The following is a 16,302-nucleotide window of genomic DNA, read 5'->3' as shown; positions in this document are numbered from 1 at the left end:
AGAGACATGCACACTTTCATCGTATCTGTTCTGTCATAACGCAAGAGACCTGCTATCCCTGCTGGCTACACTGTCGCACCCAGAGATATATGCACACTTTCACCGCATCGATTCTGTCACAACGCAAGAGACATGCTATCCCTGGCTACACTGTCACAACCAGAGAGACATGCACACTTTCATCGCCTCTATTCTGTCATAACGCAAGAAACCTACTATCCCTGCTTGCTACACTGTCGCACCCAGAGAGATATGCGTACTTTCATCGCATCGATTCTGTCATAACGCCAGAGACATGCTATCCCTGCTGGCTACACTATCACAACCAGGGAGCCATGCGTACTTTCATCGCCTCTATTCTGTCACAACGCAAGATACATGATGTCCCTGGCTACACTGTCACAACCAGAGAGACATGCACACTTTCACCGCTTCTATTCTGTCATAACGCAAGAGACCTGCTATCCCTGTTGGCTACACTATCACAACCAGAGAGACATGCACACTTTCATCGCCTCTATTCTGTCATAACGCAAGAGACCTGCTATCCCTGCTGGCTACACTGTCGCACCCAGAGAGATATGCGTACTTTCATCGTATCTGTTCTGTCATAACGCAAGAGACATGCTATCCCTGGCTACACTGTCACAACCAGAGAGACATGCACACTTTCATCGCCTCTATTCTGTCACAACGCAAGAGACATGCTATCCCTGGCTACACTATCACAACCAGAGAGACATGCACACTTTCATCGCCTCTATTCTGTCATAACGCAAGAGACATGCTATCCCTGGCTACACTGTCACAACCAGAGAGACATGCACACTTTCACCATCTCCATTCTGTCACAACACGGTATGAAATAATATTATGCCTGGCTACACCCATGCACACTTTCATGGTCTCCTTTATGAAACAACATGAGAGACAAGTTGTCCCAGGCCATTCTGTTACAACCAGAGAGACATATGCATGCTGGGGTCTCTTTTCTGTCACAACACAAGCAACATGCTGTCCCTGGCTATATAGTCACAACCAGAGAGACATATGTACACAGGCATACATGTTTTTATTGCTTCCATTCTGAAGCAATTCGCGAGACATGTTGTCCTTGAACAGAGAAATGAGCATGCTGTCTTTGTCACTATTCCTGACAAACCTGTGACAACCTACAAGACCATGCATTTTCTGTTGCAACTCCCTGGCTCACACTGATTAAAAGGAGGCACTTTTTCCCTGTCTTTATTCTTGTAAAGCATGCATGTCTCACAGATTGTGACATAATAGAGACATGTTGTCCAACTGGTTGTGATCATGTAGAGACAATGTAGAGATCAAGAAGACAACAGGCAGCACGTCTCACTGGTTGTCACAACATGGTAACTTACAGGACAACATTAAAGCAACATTACCTCCAACAGGATGAAAAACGTACAGGACACAAACCTCTGTGAAGTTTCTTTCATAACAAATCAAGATAATACATTGATTTATTAAAACGACCAATTTTATTGTATTCAACATCACAATTGCTCCGCCATACCTTAACAGCTGAGCAACACGTATTCATACAGCTGTTCAGTAAAAAAATATTTATTTCCTCAATCCTGAAATAACAATGATGAGACTTCAAGAGCGCTCAATGCAATGGGGTTTAATCGCTTAAAGTGCTTCATATCATTCATTATCCAAGCTACTGGCCTGTACATTCGTGGTTCAAGATTTGACCCTGAAAGATGTCACATCCCGAGACATTCTCACCCGGGCATGAATATCGCAATAATATCTGATCACAAGAGTTTAATTGCAAAAGGCCACATACTGCTATGAGCCAAGAACACCAAATACAGTCCACTAAATGTGTTGGCTTCATTGTTAGGGCTCTGGAGTGCAAACTACTGGTAGGATTTTGGGAATATTTTAACTTTCATACTGAAAATTCTGTATCCGTTTTCTCTTTTTCGAAGCTCAGATCGATAAAAACCACACTTCGAAGAAATCAAACCAGTAGTTTGTGCCCCAGAGCCCTAAATGAAATGGACAAAACAATAACAAGTGGACTTAGAACTTAACAATCTCTCCGACTAACAGATATTGGAATGAAGAAAGTTGCAACATGGATGGATGATAACCGTTGTCATGGAATGCAACTGATATCACATAGCTATTAATTTTTACCCTTCTGCTTCTATTTGTGCCCCCCAACGCTGGACCCCAACATTCAATGCCACGGACCTCATGACTGTTTGTCACAGACTCAAAAGACACTAGGAATACAGTATATGTACATGTAAATGTTGGGATTCACAAGACATATGTGACCCGCCATGACAAAACAGGTCGCATGTCGCTCTGAGCTTGACAGGTTGAGACAGACTGGTTGTTCATTTCACCATTGTCTGCCTTTTGTAAAATTCGAGCATATCAATTTCTTCTACTATGTCCTGGTGTCATTTTAGGCTCATCTTCTGTGCGACATGCGACACATTTTGTCGTGGTGGGTCACATATGATCAATGTGAAAACTTCACATAACGAGCAATAAAGCCCAACATTTTGGGCCCAGAAACATTATCAGATAATCTCTGTGTATTTTACAATCAATATAAGGGAAATGTGCATAAATTGCTTATGTACATTGCTATGGCAATCAAGTGGAGTTTGATAAAGACTAGAAAACTATTCATAAAGAAATAATCACAGATATCAAGTGGCCGGTGTGAGTGACCAACTACGTATTTTTGGACGGTAGCGTATCTGATACTGGTACTGTGTTATCCGTCCTCTTGAACACCAAGGACCTGCAGTACCCAGCCGATTCTGTCATGGCGCACGACCTGAAGATAGGATAGTTCCAACAATCTTTACGCAAAGGAAGAATTCCCCTTTACCCTCCTTAATCAAGAATAGAGAGGAATACTGGCCAAAGGATTCCACCCTGACCACAAAGCTCTGGGGCTCTATGGCAGAACTCTCTAGGCCAGCCGACATCACCACCGAAAACAGACTGACTGTCTGTCCGTGTATCTTTAAATCCTCAACGCAAAAAAAAGTTTCACAGAATTTGATTCAAAGCATACTTGTATCAAAATGTATCAACTACATATCACAGAACATTTACATAACAAGCTGATAATGTCATACCTAAACTGAAATCATAATCCAACTAAACACAGTCAATCTCTTTGATATTGCACAGAATGAAAAGTACTTGGATCTTGCATTAAGCAATTTGGGAGGGAAGTTTATAAGTCAAATCATGCCTGGTCTTGCCGAGCTACAGGTTTGTTTGATTCAACATTTCGGGCCAATCTTACTGAACTTCACAGTTCACAACGAACTTGGCCCAATCACTTTCCCACTGTGGCCACTCATCATTGCAAGATCCACAATATACGAACAATCAGTATTTTAAACAGGGAAATTTTCGTATGCATTCTAATTTCGTGACCCCAGGCCAGCAAAATGAGCGAAAACAAAAACGCTGCATTAAACAGAATTGATTGAAATTACTGTTACAGAGTTCTCAAAAACACTTTATTGAAACCATGAAACTGCCAACCAAAATAGCCCTGAATATTTCTCAATTTTTACAGTATTTTATATTTGATCTTGACTTGGCATGTTTAAAGAGAACTTGCTAATGGAACTGAGACAGATTAAAAACCGCACCAGATGGCTGAAAGCTTTTTTCTACACCTAACAAAATACACAACATTCTTTCATGTTCCCCCTCGTAGTCATTAAGAAATGCGACAATTCTCCAATCTTGACCAACAGATTGTCAAAGCATTGTCTTATCACTCAATGCACAAGTGAATCATGTAATAACTCTGTTTGCGGCACGTCAATCATGCCACACAAATGAAAGTCATCTTCTTGTGATAATCCCAGCAGAAAATATTCCACCTCGAAATACTGATATTGAAACGAACATACAGCGCAGTGAAGAAGTTTCGACAAATAAATATAAGCTAAAAACAGATGATCACACATATCGAAGGACAGGGTGGGTACGATCAAACAAACACTAAAAGTAATGGAAGAATAAATTAAGATAAATATTTGTCAATGTTTTATAGCACCATTCTGTGATTTGTCTAGCGTAGAGTCTTTACAACCCCGCAAGCCCGTCAAGTCCAACGACGGCACATCGTAGAAACGTCTCTGTGTGTTAGGCGTCATGGCGTCGGCTCGCAGGGCGCTCATTTGAACTGAACGATCGGTAAAGATAGTCGACTGACTCGCATCAACGGAATTGGTGTATCCAATGCCGTAATTTACAGCTGGGTTAAACCGGTCCGGATGATACAAATTACACGTGCTCGAAGCAAGGCTGCTACGATCTAAAGAGGGATTTGGACTCGGGAACGGACTATACCCGTAACTTCCAATATGAGTTTCAGTAACAGGTATCTCCTGCAGCGATTCTGCTGAATCCGAATCATTTCCATTTTTCGATTTTATTGATGGAAGTTTCCCGTTACGTAACGCGCTGCTATGTGTTTTAACGCTCATGCCAGTAGCCGCTAACTGGTACCTTTGTAGATTCGGTATTTTTTTGTGTTGCAGTATAGGAAGTGTTCCCCTCGGTGTATACCCAGTCGCCACCCGTGGCGTGCATGAATCCCCTGAAAAACAACAACAATAGGTAAGAGAAGTTTACAGGTTAGAGGATTCTTTCTACAGACTTAGCATTATAGCACTAGACTAAAGGTCAGAGGACATATCATCACCACATCGTCAGGTCAGCATGTGTATTACCACCAAAATATCAATGGGAAAGCGACATGACATAAATGGCAATAATACACTTGACGTGGCAATAATATGTCTTTTGATGCTAATTAATAGTGCATTACAAATACAACACTCATGAAGATCTCTCTTAGCCAGAGTAGTCAGAGTACTCTAGGATGCCGAAGTGCTTTGACCAGGATTAATTGGAAAAAGCGCTATAAATGCCAACCGTACGCCAAAAGGAATCATTTTAGACCCCGAGAGACAAATCGGAAGCTCTCTCTGTTCCCCAACCTTAACATCAAAGCTACATGTACATGCAAGTGAGTCTGATCATTAATTACCTGATGAAAGGGTTTTTTCTTTTGTTAGATTTAATATTTACAGTGAGGAGGTGAACTTGTGGCGTGGTAGGGTTTCATCTACCACGGCTGAAACAGGGTGAAAGGTGCAGGTTAGAAAAGGTGCAAGAAGCTACAAGGTCAAGGACACACGACAGGAAGCAAAGAGGCAAATCTTAAGGCCTTCTTGGTTCGTTCAGAAACCTGAAGATCTGAAAATTGATCTTGAATTTGAAAATATTGTATAAATAACTACTAGTATAGATAGCAACAATGTTGTCATGCAGACTGATATACAAATACCAAAAAGGCAAAGTTTCCGCAACTTTCCTAGACATGCCAGTGCAATAAAAATTGGCATGTGAGGTATTTCTATATCAGTGCACACAAAATTACTTTCAAATTTACACTCAATGCCTTCTTACATTATTGGAAAATCTCAAATTTCTAATTTTAAGTTTCTGAAAGAACGAAACCTGGCCTGGTAAAAGAGGGTTAAAAACTTGTTCACAAACACGGATTAAAACTGTCACAACAGCAAACTTTAACACAAGCAAAACTGTTACATAACGGCAAAATTATTGTCCATATAACAGACTTCATGTGTTTTTCGCTTTGTGTTAACGCTTTTCAAACCAACTTATTATGTTAATGCTTGTCAAATCAACCATAAATCTTGTCAAACTCAAATACAAAAGTGTCATTGCAGTTATATACACTCAACAAACTTATATCAAGTTTACCTTGATTCTGAACCTCTAATAACTTTTTGCCAAATTCAATACAAGCTTGGACAGTAACAGGGGTCTTAGGTGTCAAGGGGTTTGCTACTGAAAACGATAGAGTACTACTGGTACTTCTAGAAATACAAGTAATTCATTGGCCAGTTGAAATGATCACACCAATTACCGACCATAAAAGATTATTTTTACGTAAAAATGTGAAACAAATTCATCCGCAGAATGAAGATACATGGAATCAAATTACCGGTAATGCATGTATGCCACTTCATGGAGGGTACCTACACCGACAATTACTAGTGTGTCATAAAAAGCGATTACTGGTGTGTCACCTAAAGCGATTACTGGTGTGTCACCTAAAGCGATTGACAAGCTAATGTGCACAAAAGCAGTAATGATAATGAGCTAGAGCCAAGCCTTCCCACTTCCTACTCCCACCCTCACACACTCACACTGTGGACAAGCGCGTCACAAGCATACCCTGCTATACAGACATGAAGATCAGTCCAACTGTAACATCCTTTGTTATTCAGTGTGAAGAAGTGCACATTTTATTGCCACTGGTGTATAGCCCATATTGAAAATGTGCCAGAGTGGTATAGCCATACCCTGCATAACAAAGAATACGATCAAAAGACTCTACTCTCAGGTGTATAGACTGACTGCAGAAGATATTAAAAGGAGTCTATAGGTGAATTGCCAGGCACAGCTAGGCAGGCAAGATTATAGCTGCGCTTACACCACGAAATATTGGTGGACCAATTGCACTTACACCACCACATTGCCGCGACAAATTGGTTCGGCAATCCATTGCCGATACAAATTGCCGAGCGAATTTGTCCCACCAAGCTTGATGGTCCAAATTCGCCCGGCTTGTTAAAAGCTCGGCTTTGTCGTGGTGTACGCGCAAATGGATCGGCAATTAGCTAGTAAGATGGTTCGGCTCCAGGCGGCGCTTTCGAAATGGCGCTTTCTGCCAAGGCTTTCCGCGTTCTGCTTATTGTTTGCGCGCCATCTGTAGCCGGATTTTATAACTAGCTGCAGCGCTGGTGTAAGCGCTTGGTGGATTTTCGATGGTGCGGCATTGGTTCCCGAACCAAGATTGGTGGTCCATTTTGAGGTGGTGTAAGTGCGGCTTAAATGTCAGCTTTTGAAAGACCAGGTATAATAACCCCATAACCCCAGCCAACCCAGTACACAAAACCTGTGTATTGCAAAATGAATACATGGTCTTATGAGTTATTCCATATTCAGGTGTCAATAAAAAAAGAGGTCATATTACATTCAACAAGCCTGCGCCCAACAAACCGGCCACATCGGAACAAGCTACCCGCAGTCTTCGAATCTTCAAGATATGACTCAAGCAGGGAAAGGGTAACCAACCCACTCCTCTTCGTAAGGATATCACCTACCAATAGATATTGGTGGCACGGGATCGCTTGAAACAGGCGATGACACTTTCTCCTGTTCAGGGATCGTTGATGGCAAAGTTGTACATCGCTTCTTCTTCTTTCTCTTTTTCTTGAATAATTTATCAGTCTTCGATTCCTGGAATGCAACGAGAACAAAATTGTGATCCCAAAAGATAGTACAACATTTTCTTAAAGATCCCTGAATTGCAACTTCGTACAGTACATCTAAAGACTTTGTACAATGTCCCTCGCAGCTATTCGTAAGAGAGCTAGGTAACCTCCTGACGCCTATTGATGAGTAAAATACAACTCGCAACTTACGCTCTGGATAATGTGAATCGTGGGCGATGGCGGGGGTGAAATCTCTTTGCATGGGGCGTCTTTTTCATCCTGCCCTTCCGCTAATACTTGGTTGAACTCGCGCAGAGTTCCTGTCACTGCACCATTAGCACTGAAAGCAAACATAAACATCTGAATACACTGTACGACAGTCATGTGTCAGCTGGTGTCCTCCATCTTTGATGGTCAAGATTTACTGTTGGGGCTCCTCTACCCTTGTTAAGCCTGGTTCTTCTAACTTGGTGCAGCAAATCAAAGGGTTTGCAATAATGGTAAATCTAAGGTGGGAAGGCAGATTCATGTATCCAGTCAAGAGTCGAAAAGTAAAGACGACTTACCATTCAAGAGGAACTTTTCGTTCCATCTCTAATACTTCCTCACTTGGCATGATTTTGTTTTTCTGAAATTATGAAGCCATTTTAACATGAAAGTCGCTTAGAAACAAAATCACAAGGCGACCTCACAAACTGACAATCAAGACGACAGAAGGTGCAGAATATATATCATGTAAAACTTTGAGGAAAAAGAAGATGATGATGATGATGATGATGATGATGATGATGATGATGAAAAGACAGCGTGCAAATGAAGCAGGAGTTTCATGCAACACTACCAGCATGTACGATGCAGGGAATTAGCCTCTTTCATTTCAGCTGCTTCAAAAAGTGACCCAATTTTGTATTTCAATTTTCTCAGTAATGTATTGCCTGTCACAAATGATCAAATCTAATTACGTGAAGCGGGCTCAAATGTTGTGTTTTTTACCTTAGAAAAGATGCTTGAAATTGAAGCATTCGATACGTTAAGGGCATTACTGCCAGGACCACTATCAAAATAAGAAGACGCGTGGGACGTGTCGATAATGTATTCATATTTTGGTGCTGTCGCTTGGCCTGAAGTATCTGCATCATTCGGACAGCAACGCGACTGGAATTTCGTTCCACATGTTTCAAGGTGACAAGTAGGACTAGGAGTCCAAAGCGTTGGAAATGATCTGCAGGCATGGTTCGTAGGATTGCAGGATGGATCAGCTGGCTGGGGAGAAGCACTAGCTGGTTTAGAAGTAGCGGCCGATTGATTTTTTGAGTTCTGGAGAATTTCTATCTTTATTTGTCCGTCAGTCTGTTTGGGTGAGGTTTCAGTGTCATTTTGAGACTGTTCGCTGTTTGGCGGTTCATGAGGAAGACCTCTGTGGGTCATTTTATCCACTCTGCAGGTCAAGATTGGTCCACATTTGTGCATTACTTCGACTTGAGTACATTTCAGGGAGAGAGGTGGTGGTTTTCTTGTGCAATAGAGCCAGCATTGTGCTTTGAACTAAAGTGAGAAGGTGGTGAAGAGAAAGCGAGGTGAGGTTAGGGTAGGTGAAGGAAAAGAGAAGAACAGACATACTACAAAAGGGAAGAAAATACATGTACATGTATATATCAGATACAGCTTTTAGGTTCTGGTATCTCTACTACAACAAATACACATCATTTAATGACCTGTGTGCCCTAAGAACGGGGGCACTTTACATTAGGGAGTAAATTTTGTTGGTTTTTGACCCACAAAATAAACCCAAAATTTTAAGGAAAGCAGGGTGTGTCCCGAATGATGCAACTGAGAGCCCCAAAGTTAAATTCTAGTGGAAATGGAAGTAGAATAGGAAAGGGCAAAGAAATGTATGATCTTTGACTGTGAACAGTACACCTCTGCATAATGATTATGCTATACCCAAATGTCGACTAATCATTCTGGTGAGGTTTTTTATACCCAGCAACTGTCATACACACCTTAGCCATTCTTGAAGACTTGTCTTGAGCATTTGTTTTTTTACCACAAATGTTCGGTGTGGGTTCGTCCCGATCCATCATGATATAGTCGTATGTCGAAAGGCCTTTACAATCTGAATAATTGCATAAGAATTACATTCACAGGGTGGATAAAGCCATGGTTGATGTCGCCACACTTCACTTCTGCCTTCGTTAATGACATACATTTGATGTCGAAAATAAGTCTTTTTGGGGATAACGTCATCTGCATGGCCTCTCCAGCCTCCTGATAAACCCTGTGTTGTTGACGGACTTTATATGCATACTTACTGAGGAAGACATGGAAGCCTAGTAGATGTAGGAGCAGAATGATAGCCACCACGGCTAGGAGAGCAGTGAGTCCGATGAAGGCAGCCCAACATTCTTTGGGGCACTCAATGTAGAACACATGGAAAACTAAAAAATAACAAACATTGTTTTTATACTTTTACAGTATAGTGCCAGTATCGAAAATGGCCTGACTGCAATTCTTAATGCAGAAGAAGAAGAAGAATTGTGCCAGAGATTCCACCAGGACTTAAGTTCAACTTAATAGGCACCACAGAGTTTCCATTACCAATTTTAAGTCTAAGTGTCAGACAAATATGACTTCTTCGAAGTGCACAAATTCATCCATTGACACCCACCTAATACTTCCAAGATTTGAACTCATGCCCTATATCAAAATTATATTCGACTGGCTTATATATTTTTGCCTATATTGTGTGGTGCACCAGCTATGCTATTTACAGAACTGCATGGCCTCCTCCAATAGTCTTACCAGGTTCTGAGCCTGAAAGAGCAGGTCCACTTGCCGTGGGACCCAATGTTGACGAGATGAAAGACACGGAACTATTCGGTGGAAGAGTGGTGAGTGATAGTTTGAGGAAGTCTGAAATGAAATAAACATACAATAAGGATCAACAGTTTTCAAAGAAAGCAACGAAAAAAGTTGCATAACCAAAGTTGCAACTATTTTCGTTTTAACACTGAAGACAGAGCCACCAAGCGATTTGAAAGTCAGAACATGGCTCCATAGGTGTCCTGGTAAAGCCTCGCCACAGTATTAAAGGCTCTTTGATAGATGTACGGTCCATATGGCCTCGTTTAGAGGTGGCTTTCAGGCCCGAGGCCAGATTTGCTCAGAGAGTGGTGGGAGTTATTTGGAGAGGTTCCTGATTTCGTTTTAACACTGAAGACAGAACCACCAAGTGATTTGAAAGTCAGAACATGGCTCCATAGGTGTCCTGGTAAAGCCTCGCCACAGTATTAAAGGCTCTCTGATAGATGTACGGTCCATATGGCCTCGTTTAGAGGTGGCTTTCAGGCCCGAGGCCAGATTTGCTCAGAGTGGTGGGAGTTATTTGGAGAGGTTCCTGATTTCGTTTTAACACTGAAGACAGAACCACCAAGTGATTTGAAAGTCAGAACATGGCTCCATAGGTGTCCTGGTAAAGCCTCGCCACAGTATTAAAGGCTCTCTGATAGATGTACGGTCCATATGGCCTCGTTTAGAGGTGGCTTTCAGGCCCGAGGCCAGATTTGCTCAGAGAGTGGTGGGAGTTATTTGGAGAGGTTCCTGATTGGGCGTGATTGATAAATCATGCAAAGAACAAACCAAGAAATCTCCCCGACTCACTTGCGAGTCTCCCTGACAAACTTTTCAAGGGGTCCCGATGGATACATCATTGATGACTTGTCAGCTACTCACCAGCATATTGCTGCAGAAGAAGGCCTTGCTCTCGGTCAGTGAAGAAGGCTGTGAACTGAAGGAAGCCAATGCCGGCTATGATGAGGCTTCCCAACACAGCGCTGATAAGGCAACATATGAAAGTACTGGAAAAGGAAAAGAAATATAAACATGATAAGGAATGGAATCTTTGGATCATCCAAGAAAGTTTTCGACACTACTTCAATGCAATTTATGTATGGACATATCTGTAGTAAGGAGCCAACGAGACTCTACTTCAAGTTTTCTCGGAACAGATGCCATCCGTGCCCTTCCAACAGAAAAAAGTCGCTGGAGGAATGACGTTGCACTGGTTGTGAGGTAGTCGCCATAACCAAATGATAAAGATGCTTCCAACCCCAGCAGTACCCAGCTCTGAACCTCTCTAATGTACACTTACCGGTAGTTACGTCCCCCGACGCAGTTGTTGAGCCACTTGCAGTGGTGATCGAATTCTGAAACACATTTATTACAGACACTGCAGTGCTTGGATTTGTTACCCCTGAAAAATATAATTGAGAATGTTACGTTATTCAAAGAAGCAAATCTGTTGTCATGTCATTTTTTCCCTCTCTTTTTTCTTTTAGCCAGGTGCTAAGCTATTAGGCTTGTGAAGTTTAAGGGGTTCTCAGCACCTGGTACGAAAATGTCAGCCTCTAACAAATACTCTATAGTCACTGATCTAAGGCCCATTCAGATATTGTTTTTCGATGCCATTCTACAGGTTTTATTTGGATAGGCAAAGGTTTGCAACACCAAGGTGACCGATGACGTGACATCATTATCTAGCTAGGCTTGGCCTTTGTTTCGATTTCCTAGTTATTAATTAACCGGTCTTATATTGGTGAAACTAGAACATATCGATCAACACACGACCTTTGGAAAAGATGCAAGGAGTATTAATCATCTCATCATTGCAGGCCAGATGACTCTCAGCCGGAAGGCTAATTACTCAAAAAAATTCACAACCGTACATAGACAAGATACCAAGATGGTCAACCATGTCATTTTCTTCTTTTTCAAGGGTGGTGGATTAAACGTGTGAGTCTCATGGGATTTAGAGAGAGGAATGAGGCTTTTTCGTCTTCTTCAGGATGATGAGATGGCTTGAAAATTGCGGATTGGTCAGTGAAACCAATGGTCCCAAAAACATGTGTTTTGGCATCGAGTGGCGCTCTGGTAATACAATTTGTAGGATCAAAGCAACACTGTTTCCCGAGCGTGCCTAGAAAAACATCACCCAATCGCTAATGGTTTATTGCCGCAGCTGTTCGAATAGCGCCAAATTGATTGGAAACCGTCTAAAGTGATAAACAATTTGATAATTCACGGAGATGTTCCCGGGAGATCAAAACCAATAGACAACCACACCCATGTTCAGTTCAACATTTAGACTTCCTGGCTTTATGTGAAAGAAACTTCACAAAAATTTGATGTACAGTAGAACCTCTCTACTAAGGACACCCTCGGGACTGACAAGTGTTGTCCTTAATAGAGAGGTGTCCTGATTAGAGAGGTCAAATTGAATGGAAAGAACCAATTTGGGACCAAAACTAGTGTCCTTAATAATAGAGAGGTTGTCCTTAATAGAGAGGTGTCCGCTAAGGGAGGTTCTACTGTAGTTAAAACCAGCAAGACCAATATGGTTGTGTCTTCGCTTTTCAAGGAAGTCACCACACACCACAATACTCTCCAGCATGCAAATTGAAATAACCATGGTTACCGATGCAACGTCTTTGACATTCATCTTGTTCCTCGATTATTCTGGTCGCGTAACCACAATGCCTTAGGAGATATAAGCAGTACATTGGACCAAGTACATGCATAGACAATGTTGTTGTACATGTATAATATGACACAATGGTTAGATACTTTGTATCAGACCGTGTCCTCTTCTCCCATCTGGATAGATGACATCTTTTCACAATGCTTTAAGCTTCTTAGTCCAAAACCGATAAATCAGCTGCCACTGATTAACTGAACAAGTGAGTAGCATGCCAAGAAACGTTATACTCTTTAATTAGGGTTTTATTGATTCAACAATTGACTAAAAATCGATTTTGTGAAAATACAAAGCTCATGATCAAGGTGAATTTGTTTGATAGACGAGAAAGGAAGCTGACATAATGATTACAGTGATTGGATTTCAAAATAAATGTTTGTGGATGTCTCAGTGTTCGGTGTAGGGTGAATGTGTTTGGCATGTCAGATAATGGGAAGAAAATTGTAATATTGGGTCCTGGTAACACAAGCATTTTCATTACTGGTGGTCCAGGAAAATAGAAGTATAATATAGATACACAATGCTGTAGTATAAGGCAATGAGTTATCAATAGACTAAAATGCCTGAAAATTATATTTATCAATACACGATGTTGAACTATTTATGTAGAGGCTGCGTCGGGCAATGAAAAATTCTCGAGATTTGGTCATAAATATTTTAACGCATCATCCAAACCAGCGGCAGTGTAGTCAAGATCGGAACAGATTGATTGCGGAGCAGACCATCGTGTTCGCAAACAATGTCGTGATGGCGACCATACCATACCAGATCAATCAATGAATGTACTGTAGTCATTGAATCGAGGTACATGAGTCGCAAAAGAGTGTGAAGCATAGCGAAGAGCGGTCATGTGCAACTGGTTACCTGGGGTAATGGGGGAGGGGGCAAGTGTTTCAATCAATCAATCAATCAATCAATGTAGTATGTAGTCTAATGCAAAGTACATGAATTGGGAGTGAGTGCGAAGCATATTGGAGAGGGTCATCTTTAACTGGTTTAGCTGTGATATTGGATGAGGGCATTGGGGTGGGGGAAGTTGACTTGTGGCTCCTGCCTGCCATAAGCGGCTTTAAAAAAGATTTCAATGGACATGTTTGGGCATCCTCCCCATCTTTGGGAGCAACCCCCCGGGCTTTAGGGTATAAATGTTGGCAAAATACTTTTTTTAATCAATGACAAAACAAAATAAAAGTAGAACATAGTAGTAATACTCACACATCGGCCTCGCACAGATAGCAGTGGTTGTCCTCGATGGCATGGCGGTGCTTTGACCGATCAAGTGGTGGCACCTCTTTTTCTTGGCAAATGGCAGGATCGGCGGGGTTGATACTAATAGCGGCAATCAGCAGGGCTACGTGAGTAACAAGGATAATACCCTCAATCTGATGGACAGTCAAGGAAAATAGCTCTGTTTTGAATACGGTGACCATAATTATCCCAGCTGTGGTATGGCACCCAAGGTGTTAAAAGAATGGCAGCTACTTTTTATCAGTTTTTTGAGAGGGAGATGAGGGTTCGAGGCAACTAAAACTAACTTATATTGAGATGCTCCCTTACATTGTACATTGTCACCCAGTTTAAATGGAACATCGGGAAGTGGTATGCAACCTATCATATCATCACATGAAGCTATGTCTATGACAATGCATGACAACAATTAGGACGCATTTCATGTCGGTCAGTCACAAGACATGTCATGTAAGGCGTATCATATGTCATATTCATAACCTGTTAATCAATATAATTAATTGGTGTAGTTCTGCAAAATCATCCAATTTGTTGTGCAGTTGTTACCAAGGAAATATCATGTTTTTCAGTGGACTGCGTCCTCAGCTTAAGGGCATTCTGAAAATCAAACCCATGACCTTTTGACCCGTTCATCAAGAACCTGGTGCTCTAACCACTATATAAGGACGCCACTGAACTCCCACTCTCCACTTCTAAACTATTGAGGGCCGGGTACCACTTCTGCAAATATTTTTGCGACGAGACAGTTCTTTCTAGATCTAACAACAGGCCTTGAAAGGATACAATGTAAGCAGCTGGCTTCCAAACATCTGGAACACCCTGGCATAGCGTAGTGAAGTAGAATATTGCAAAATATACAAGAAATGTCCAAGCAATTATTTGGTATCCATGTGGCGGACAGGTCCAGCCATTCCGCCGTGATGAAGTCTTAACTTGAGTTTCCTCAGCCATGCCTGAAAAGACAAAAGAGCAGCCAGGTTGAACATCATGCACAAATTCCTGGATTTTATTAAAGGACTCGGGGTCTGGTTCAAGTAAGTGACCCACCCCCCTTACCCCAGCACAGCCACTGGAATTCCCATAACAAATGCACAATCTGCTGTTCCCAGTAAGCGGGCACTGTCAGTAAACTGCCAAATAGAGCCCTTTAGGGGCGTTGTCAGTAACCTAACATTGTGCGATATTATTATTGTACTATATCCCCCCTCTCTCTCCCAACCACCAACTACTCGCCATCATTGACATTGTGTGCTAGCCAACTGCTTCTTCGGTAAACTACCATGATGGCATCATCCTAACTATATACCCCCCCCCCCCCCCCACCACCACCACTCGAGTCTTCTTGCTCACCAGCCCTACTATACCCCCCCTCTCCCAACCACCAACTACTCGCCATCATTGACATTGTGTGCTAGCCAACTGCCATGATGGCACCATCCTAACTATATACCCCCCCCCCCCCCACCACTACCACCCAAGTCTTTGTGCTCACCAGCCCTATTAACGAAGAGCTCCCTATCAAGGCCTGAGCCTTCCTCATATTATTGTTCAATTTGTTGTATCACCGCTTCGTGGCCTTGGGACAGGTATAGGTCTTAGATTGTGCTTTAATGGGAATTAACATCACGACGTAAATTTAAATGGCAATGAAGAGGTGGCGATACAATATCATGCTACATTACTCCTCCCACTCAAAATATTACGTACGACATCATGATATGAACAGACTTTGACAGAGACAGAATACCTCAACCAGATCAGAGATTGAGAGTTAATTAGCAGTGCTCACCACCTATTTTTCAGCCCCAGGCACAGGGCTCAGCGAGTAATCAGTCTGATATCACAATACTGATTGTTTCATAAGATACTACTCAAACAAACTACACAGCTGAATGTGTTTTTTTTCAACTCAAAACGAGAAAATCGGTAGAATGTACAAGAAGAATCTAGCAAATAATCCTCTCGAAATGACAGAATCCATGGAGTTTGCTCACAACCATGATGAAGCTTTGTATAGCTACTATAGTAAAATAAAGTTCTGATTAGTTTCATATAGATATTTACTAAATTCATAAAAACTTCAAGAGAAAACGATTTAGTTTGAAAAAGCTACCTTTGTGTCAAATATCTGTTTGATTTTCTTTCTTTACAGATGCAAATTTAGGGAGGTGTCCA

General features: G+C 41.7%; 1 protein-coding gene across 3 annotated transcripts; it reads right to left on the bottom strand.

Moving 5' to 3' along the window:
* Positions 1–1,492: 1,492 nt before the first annotated feature.
* LOC135496001 (palmitoyltransferase ZDHHC1-like) lies at positions 1,493–16,093 on the bottom strand. 3 transcript variants are annotated; one of them, XM_064785078.1, is made up of 12 exons: positions 15,917–16,093; positions 14,911–15,080; positions 14,095–14,261; positions 11,497–11,598; positions 11,079–11,203; positions 10,149–10,259; positions 9,659–9,784; positions 9,350–9,462; positions 7,913–7,974; positions 7,557–7,686; positions 7,236–7,371; positions 1,493–4,633 (listed from the first exon to the last, which is right to left on the bottom strand). In XM_064785078.1, the coding sequence occupies exons 2-12, from the start codon at positions 15,076–15,078 to the stop codon at positions 4,071–4,073; spliced, it is 1,803 nt and encodes a 600-aa protein (XP_064641148.1). In that variant the 5' UTR covers positions 15,079–15,080; positions 15,917–16,093; the 3' UTR covers positions 1,493–4,070. The 3 variants fall into 3 exon arrangements, with proteins under 3 accessions (XP_064641148.1, XP_064641149.1, XP_064641151.1); XM_064785081.1 differs by having other exon boundaries at positions 4,548–5,173; XM_064785079.1 differs by lacking the exons at positions 14,095–14,261; positions 14,911–15,080; positions 15,917–16,093 and adding an exon at positions 12,820–12,881.
* Between the last annotated feature and the right edge of the window lie 209 nt (positions 16,094–16,302).

Source organism: Lineus longissimus, chromosome 11 (genome assembly GCF_910592395.1).
Source record: "Lineus longissimus chromosome 11, tnLinLong1.2, whole genome shotgun sequence".
Taxonomy (NCBI): Eukaryota; Metazoa; Nemertea; class Pilidiophora; order Heteronemertea; family Lineidae; genus Lineus; species Lineus longissimus.
Note: the sequence above shows the minus strand (reverse complement) of the source record. Positions and strands in the feature narration are given on the sequence as shown.

Excerpts from the sequence above, each read along its gene's own strand:
- LOC135496001 (XM_064785078.1), bottom strand. The coding sequence starts at position 15,078 with ATGGCTGAGGAAACTCAAGTTAAGACTTCATCACGGCGGAATGGCTGG. Across the intron at positions 11,204-11,496 it reads GTCGGGGGACGTAACTACCG|TACTTTCATATGTTGCCTTA; the intron begins GTAAGTGTACAT and ends TTCCTTTTCCAG. Across the intron at positions 7,975-9,349 it reads AGTCTTCAAGAATGGCTAAG|AAAAACAAAATCATGCCAAG; the intron begins GTGTGTATGACA and ends TCATAATTTCAG.